Below are 8,872 nucleotides of genomic sequence, written 5' to 3' on the forward strand. Positions count from 1 at the left end.
TCGAAGTCGAATAAAAAAAAAAAAAAAGAAAAAAAAGAAAAAAAATTCTAATTCAAAGTTACAAAAATTGGATTCGATCATTTCGAAGCTTTTGACATTTCGTTTCGTTCCTAATCGCACCTATCTAATCAATAGTACCTATGTACGATTGCGTTTGCCTTTGCCGCGTGAGAGTTAGAATTACGCGAGGAAATAACTTAACTGACGCGAGTTCATCGCGCGACTACTTCCATTAAGTATACGTACGTGTAAATACGTACATATATATATGATTATATGTATGTAGATATACATATGAATATGTGTGTGTGTGTGTGTGTGTGTGTGTGTGTTTGTATATATATAAATGGCTACATAAACTTACACGCGCACAAACTAATTTGTAGATTTACTCGCGCCTACCTAGGAACACGCGATCGCGAACTATGATAAAAGTTCCTTTTGTGTCGTGTCTTACCGGGAAGACTATTAATTCGCCTAGTGGCAAATAGATTACATAAATTTCCACGAGATTTACATGACGTTGTTTTCCGTTGAACGATTCAATGGAATTACGTATGTAAGTGCTTAAGAACGTTAATAAATGATATGGTATCTGTAGTATATTGAATAACGAAAGACATACGCACAATCGAATAATCGAAATTTTCATACAATTCAAATTTAACTGTTGGACATTTAAATGATTATAGAATGCCATACGAAAAGTACGAAAACACCTTTCTTACATCAATGACACTCTTTAACCGTCGTGAGAAAGAGAAAGAAAGAGAAAGACAGAGAGAGAGAGAGAAAGAGAGAGAGAGAGAGGGAAAACGTGTTTGCTCGTTGCGTGAACGACCAGCTAATTTGCTCAATTAGTTTAATTTATTCCCGGTATTTACTTGCCCCTTTTTCCGACTCCTTTCGACGCTACACTTCGACTTTTCCTTTCATTTTTTACGTATAACTTTTTCTTTATTCCCCTCCACCGGTACTATCTCGTCTTTTTGTTCTTCTTGTTTATATGAATATTATATATATAAATATATATATATATAAATATATATAAATATATATATATATAAATACAGATATCTATATATATGATCATGTATATATATATGCATATATAAAGAAAAAATATATATATTTTTTTCTTTACCTTTACCATGCTATCTGACACGTCTTACACGTGTATTCCTTATCCTAAGAGAATGTGCATACTTATGTATTATATATAAAATAGAAAAGTCGAAGGCTATCAAATGATCCATGCTTATATATAATATATCTATCTATCTATTCATCTATCTATCTATCTATATATATATATATAATATATATACATACATACATACATACATACATATGCATATATATATATATCGCGATGAGAACCACTGTTCACGTAAATGACACGGTACCACGGCTCACAGCTGCGTTAATCATTTTCAGGAATCTCTGAATGGATAGAATGCACACACGTTTATACCGTTCTCATATACTTACATACATATATACGTATGTACCAACATAAGTTCGACTCACCAAGGAAAAGGTGTTTCTCGTCCTCGAGCAGAAGTATAATGACTTCTTACATGATTATTCGCGTGGGCTCTCTCGCTTCGTAACTCCCACGCGAATTACTAGCGCGCGAAATATAACTTATTTCTCTACCATTTATTTCCTTTTTTCTCTTTTTCTTTTCTCCTTTATCTTTATTTTTCTTCTTCTTCTTCTTCTTCTTCTTCTTCTTCTTCTTCTTCTTTTTCTTCTTCTTCTCATTTCTCGTTTATTCTTTTTTTTTTTTTTTTTTTTCTTTTTCTCTTAAATTTTTCATCGAACCGAATTAACACACCTTTTGCATTTCCTTTTCTTCCCTATCTCTCTTTCTTCTTCATCTTTTTAACAACAACTCTCGTAATAAATAAATTAATTCGATCTTAGAACGAATCCAATCGAATCGAACAAAAAAAGAGGAGAAAGAAAAAAAAAGAACAAACAAATTCCAAAACGAAATTCTGGCTTCCTTTCTTATCTGCTGCGATAATAACGTATCCTTGGTGCACCCTTCCTCCCTATCTCTCTCTCTCTCTCTCTCTCTCTCTCTCTCTCTCTCTTTTTTCTCTCTCTTATTTACTCAGCTCCTTCTGAGTTACGTAAAAGTGCAAATCGAATTACGAATCTGGCCCAAGCGGATGCTTGCGGATAACCGTAGCCGTCGGTCTCTGTTGGCGCGTGCGGTTTCCACTAGGAAGGGGATTACGTCACTCTTTGTTCAAGAGGAAAAAAAAAGAGAGATAGAAAAAAGAAAGAGAGAGAGAGAGAGAGAGAGAGAGAGAGAGAGAGAAAGAGAAAAAGAAACAAGTAACACTCGAACGCAATAATTAGCTACACCGTGCGTAAATTAAAAAAATTAAAAAAGCGATTAGAAAAACGAGGTGTTATGGCGTCACTTTTTTTTCTGTCTCATTTCTTCCCTATTTTCTCTAGGGTTTTACACACTTACATAGTACTTGATTGCATACGTAGACAAGTACTTACATCGTTGTTCATTCATACTTATATTCTCTTCGTGATATAACGAAAATAATTTTTTTTTTTAATTTACAACACCCTCGAGACAATCTTTTCTCATATGATATACATACGTATAAACGATATTACATATTTATATTAATATAAATAAACAATATAATTACTTAATTATACAATTATATAATCACACAAGTAATATTAATTACATTAATAACATTAATATCAGCCACACAATTATATAATTAAATAAATACCAATTACCGTGAATTAAAATTTCACCCTTTAGATCTTCTATCGTACAATTATTATATTATAATATACGAGAATGACGATAGAATGATGCCGGCTACGATAATAAACGTCAGTCGATATTTCAATCAATTTAATTTCTTCTCTATCGTAGAATATAATTATTCTCGAGTTCGAAAGATGAGAAAGGAATATATCTGCGTCGCGATAGGAAGTTCTGTTAGACGTAGCTCGGAATTGTTACGAAGAGGGGATAGAGATAGGGGTAGGGGTAGGGGTAAGGGTAGGAGTAGGGGAAATGGGAGGGGTGGATATTCTTGAGTCTCTCTCTCTCTCTCTCTCTCTCTCTCTTTCTGTCCATGTAATTAATGCGGTACGATTAAGCACGAAACGACTAGGTTCCGGCGGCCTCGGTGATTGCGTTTTTGTTTTAAAAGCCCGCGCGGGCTCAGGATGTTTAGCGCCCTGCTGGGGGCCCAATCCTACTCGCTGTGGGGGGTCCCTAGCACCCTTTACCCTTCCCAACCCTCTTTCTCTTTCCATCTCCTGACGAGACGTATAGTTCCTCCTATGATCTTGACCGACTCAACGTTAAACCACACGTACTCGGTTCTCTCCCTCTCTCTTGCTCTTTCTCTTTCCTTTTTTTTTTCTTTCTCTTTTTATTTGTCTTTCTCTTTTTCTCTGTCTTTCTCTACTCTGTCCGTTTTTCCAGCTCGTTCGTTCCTTCGATCGATCGATCGATCCATCGAACGATCGATGATTATCCGGACGTACGCGTTAGCGTTCCAGATACGCAAACTCTATAATTTATAATCCGCTAAATGCGAGAGAGAGAAAGAGAGAGAGAGAGAGAGAGAGAGAGAGAGAGAGAGAGAGAGAGCTTTTAACTGGTTTACAAACGTTCATTACAAACTATTATAGTTAGTACTTGTTCATTATTTTCTTCATCCTTTCTTTTTTTTTATCTTTAATACTACTACTACTACTATTACTACTACTAGTAGTAGTAGCAGTAGTAGTATTAGTATTATTATTATTATTATTATTATATCTAATATTATAAATATGCTCGATTTAATAATGAATAATTTCTCTCGTGCTACCAATGCGAACGATCAACGATCTCCCAGAGAAACGAGTCGATCAGATTGAAAAGGTTCGGAAGAAGAAAAAAAAAGAAGAAGAAGAAGAAGAAAAATAATCGCTAAGTCATTGAGCCTAACTCCTGTCTCTTTCTATCTTACTTTGCTTAATTCGAACTATATGCTAACATGACTAAACTGTATTAGGAACTAGATATCCACATTTTTCAGACGCTATTTTTTTGATTCTCAAAATCGAATCATTAGAAAAACAGAGACAGAGACAGAGACAGAGACAGAGACAGAGAAAAGAGAGAGTTATACTATACTTCTTATTATATTTTTTCCTTCTTCCTTCTTAAATTCTTTTTTTTTTATTTTTTCACGAAACTCGTCTCCTCTTACAAATAGCTTCATCTCGACTAGAAGCCAATCTCGAGATTCGACTGATCGAATAAGTTAGATTGCATTGGTATTATTTTGTATTGTCACGAAAACGGGGAAAACGATGCGAAAGATGAAAGAAGAAAAGAAAGAAATAGAAAGAGAGAAAAAAAGAAAGAAAGCAAGAGAGAGAGAGAGAGAGAGAGAGAAAGAGAAAGAAAAATCTATGGAACAAAGTTTTCGAATATGTTTTTACAACATGTCGCATCTTATTCGGTTCGTCATTTTTTTATTTATCGTAATCGTTATACAAAAAGAAAAGTATGCTACCAACGATTCTATATATATATATATGTTATTCCACTATAGTCGTCACGAGGACACGAAAGAAAATCGACCTAACAACCAAACGGGACGATTGGTCTGTCCTTTTGCCTCCCTCGTGTACGAAGAAATGGTGAGAGTAAGAAGAGAGGGGGCGGGGAGGAGCTTTGAGAAAGGGACGAAATGAGTGCTAACAGCTAAAGAAAGAGAAAGAGAGAGAGAGAGAGAGAGAGAGAGAGAGAGAGAGAGAGAGAGAGACACTTCCGTTGAACCGATCGGAGCTCGACTCTTCGAGGAACCTTCGCGATGGAATGCGTTCAAAACGAACCAAGTACCGCCAACGAAGATATTCTCTCTCTCTCTCTCTCTCTCTCTCTCTCTCTCTCTCTGTGTGTGTGTGTGTGTGTGTGTTTCTTCTTTTTTATCCTTTTTCAAATTAACTCGCGATTTCAAATTAATCGGTCGAATATCTGACGATTTTAACCGTCGTAAAAAAAGTACTTTTATCGTGTATAGAATTAATTTGAAAAAACTATTTGTTCCTATCGAAATCTATATATGCATAGATATTTTAAGAATTATATATATATATAATGCGAAACTATTAAAATTGATTAAAACGATCGTTTCTTTTAAAAACGACGAAGATATTTTCACGTCTTTTTTCTTTCTTTCTTTCTTATTTTTTTTTTTTTTTTTCTTTTTTCTTTTCTCTTCGTATCATTCGATCGGTTTGAATTTTATATAATTTTGTTTGAAGGAAACAAAGAAAGAGAAAATATTTTTCTGTTATTAAATAATAGAATAAAATATCGTTTACGTGCGTTTCGATTAGGCATATTAAAAATGAAAACTTCTCAAGTCGATATATCGGCCCTAAGATATTAGAAGGATCTAATCTTTATGTACGAAATATCGTTAGATTCTATTCCTAATTTCTATCCGTTCGATATTATATAGATTGAGATCGAATCGTTCGATTCAACGCATGATTTCGATGTTACGAATTAAATCTTAAATCTCATTAAAAAATTCGATATTAATAAAACATTTTTTAATTAAACAAGCGTTCTCTCTTTTTTGTCTGGGTAAAAATAAAAAGGAGGGATGATAGTTTGAAAAAAAAAATGTCTGTTTCTTTTTTCTTTCTTTTTTTTTTTTTTTTTTTTCATCGATTCGTTGAACAACGAATCTTGGATCTGGTTTGGATATTTCAAAGAGAAAGGTACAAATTTAGATAGGAGAAAAGGATGGGAGAATTGTAAGATTATGGTTGAAATAGGCGTAAGAAGGATAGAAAGAGGATACGAGTGTGAGAGAGAGAAAGAGAGAGAGAGATAGCAAAGATCTTCTCTTTGCCTCGAAGCAGCCTTCCGTTCGGTCGGAAGACCGCCGGATAATGATACGCTGCCGCCTTCCTGAAAAAGGTTGAGATGCGTCACTCTAACCGGAATTCGATCTCTCGGGGGTCGTCAACGACTTCCAAGGAAAGGTATCAATCCGCCATTCTGACCCGGAATCGAAGTCTACGACGAGTTCGTTGAAAGATTCGAATCGTTTCATGACGATCGAGATTGCCTTATTTTACCAACCATTGCTACCGATCTCTTTCATTATTCTCTGTATCATATACGAAAGACAAAAAAAAAAAAAAGAAATAATCCTATAGGTATTGACTCCTGATTAAAAAAAAAAAAAAATCATTGTTTTCTTGTTTCTTATCTTTTGTTTTATTTTCCCTAACTAACATACATCTACTCTTTGCGATCTGTGTTTCAGGTATGGTTTCAAAATCGTCGAGCGAAATGGCGAAAACAGGAAAAAGTTGGGCCACAAGCCCACCCGTATAATCCTTATCTCGGATCGGGAGCACCCCCGCCATCAGCTGTCGTAGCACCCACTTTACCGAATCCATTCGCCCATTTGGGTAGCTTCGCCCTTCGTAAACCGTTCGATGCCTTTCGTTATCCACCTTTGGGCCACGGACCTGTCCTTCCTGGAGCATACACCACTCACCCTTATCATCGAGCCCCACCTCCGTTGTTACCACCGGGCATGCCATTACCCTACACGTCCGCGGCATCGTTTCAAAGCCTATTGGCAAATATATCAGCCGCACAAAGGCCAAAACTCGTTCGAGGCTCAACACCACCACCACCGGCACCACCACCACCTCAACCAGCCCCACCACCGATAACTTTGTCTCATCCACCGGTTCCTCAAGCACCACCGACGGCTACCTCACCACAAAGTTCACCGACTGGTAGCGTTGGTTTACCCGACATCGACAGGAGAACCAACAGCATTGCATCCCTACGATTGAAAGCACGAGAATACGAGCTCCATCTTGAAATGCTCAGGAAAAATGGAGATCTCATTAGCTGAAGATGGTGCCCGAACGATATTTACTTTTTCAACGACGACGCGAAACTATCGACCTGTGCCTCGATAATAATATTAATCAAAGGAATATGATAACGATTATTCACGAATAATCTAGTGACAATGATTACGCGAACTAGGAAAGATATATAATATCGAGAGTCTACCCTAAGTGGTAGGAAGAAAGAGAGAAAATTAAAGTTAAATGAATAAATATCAAACCGAAAAAATTAAAGTGTCGTCCAACGATACGACAATGAATTTTTTCTTTCGAACGAATTTTTCTATCGCTTTGTAACATTTTCCAACGACGACAATGACGACTTAAAATTCGCCAAACGATAGTTCTCATCGAACGATTTCGCTTGTTTTGGATGTTCTTAAAAGAAAGTAACATTCCTTGTTTTTTCTTTTTCTTTTTTTTATTTCTTTTTTTTTTTTTTTACGTCGTTAAAATTAAAACCACGAGAATTTTATTTGTTAATCGTTGTTGCTTTGTGTTCGCAAAACTGCTCAGAAATTCGTTCGATATTCCGAAAGCGATTAAATATCTTAAATCTCGTGACGAGAATCGTTCCTTCTTCTACGCGTACTTAAACGAATCTTTATATCGAGGGTCGTTTGAAGAGAACCCGAGTATGATACACCTTTTAATAAACAAACAAAAATGTTTAATTAAGAAAGTAAAAGGATAATTAGAAAAAAATCTCATCTCGAATTAATTGCCGAAATATACAAGGTAATTCTAATTTTCTAATTTAGCATCGAATTATCTGCGATCGTATAATTTTCCAATGAACGTTTCTTTCCTTTTCCATCGGAATAGAAAATTCATCGGAGTTATAACCAATCGCAAAATTTATTTCAGATTTAATTTCTACGATATTGGTTTTATCGTTCAATTTAGTCAGTTATCGTATCTATGTTGGACAACTCGTGGGATCAAGAAAAATATTCGATTGAATTTATCCGAAATTTTTCTTCAAATTTAACAACTAAATTTTTATTTATTGTCGTTTACTCTTTTGAGACGCAGTCCAAGATATAACTAATTCAACATAAAATAATTATTACATAAAATGATTCCAATTGAAAGATCACGACATTTTTATCTAAAAAATGTGATATCACTTGGGTTATCACTTTCATAATACTTTCTATATATTTATTCCATCTCTAAATATCTATATATATATATATATATATATATATATATATATATATATATATGTTATATAAAATGTTATATAAAGTGATTCTCTTGGAGAATATATTATTATAAAAAAAAAAGACATTTTTTTTTAAATTATACAAGATCAATATTTTCTATAGTAACAGAAAAAGAAAAAAGAAATAATACTGCAAATTGATTTAATGCAGTATTTACTATTAAATACAATTCGAAATATTCGATAAACGTAAAATAAATGTTTTAAAAAACGAACGACAATAAGTGTAAACGTGCTCTTGTCAACGATTTCCCCTGATTTTATATTAATAAAATTTTGAAAATCTTGACGAATCAAATGCTTTCCCAAACGATTCTCGATATGAGATTTCATCGGAAAAACAAAATGGGAGAGGTAGAATCTTCGTCGATGTTTCGTAATAACGAAAGGGAAACAAAGAAACGATAAAAAAAAATTAAAAAATTAAAAAGAAGCGAAAACAAAAAATAAAAGGAATATAATCAACTGGAAACACAGGAAGAAATAAATATTATATATATATATTATATATTAAATATTATATAATATATATATATATATATATATATATATATATATATACATGGTGTATATATATACAAAACTTTTTTCATCATTAGACAAAAAAATAAAAATCGACGAAGTATCATCCGTCCACAAAATTCTCGATACGATGATTCTACGATCTAAACGCGCTTGCATTTTTATTAATTTCATTTT

At 34.1% G+C, this 8,872-nt stretch overlaps 1 protein-coding gene across 1 annotated transcript in view; it reads left to right on the forward strand.

The window, feature by feature from the left end:
• The window catches only part of LOC122630142 (homeobox protein aristaless-like), an 83,711-nt gene extending 75,577 nt beyond the window's left edge, over positions 1–8,134 (forward strand). Inside the window, exon 5 of the mRNA XM_043814323.1 lies at positions 6,342–8,134. Within this exon, the coding sequence (XP_043670258.1) occupies positions 6,342–6,947 (606 nt within the window). The 3' untranslated portion in view covers positions 6,948–8,134. The remainder of the gene's footprint in view (positions 1–6,341) is intronic.
• Positions 8,135–8,872: the final 738 nt, after the last annotated feature.

This window comes from Vespula pensylvanica, chromosome 6 (assembly GCF_014466175.1).
Source record: "Vespula pensylvanica isolate Volc-1 chromosome 6, ASM1446617v1, whole genome shotgun sequence".
NCBI lineage: Eukaryota > Metazoa > Arthropoda > Insecta > Hymenoptera > Vespidae > Vespula > Vespula pensylvanica.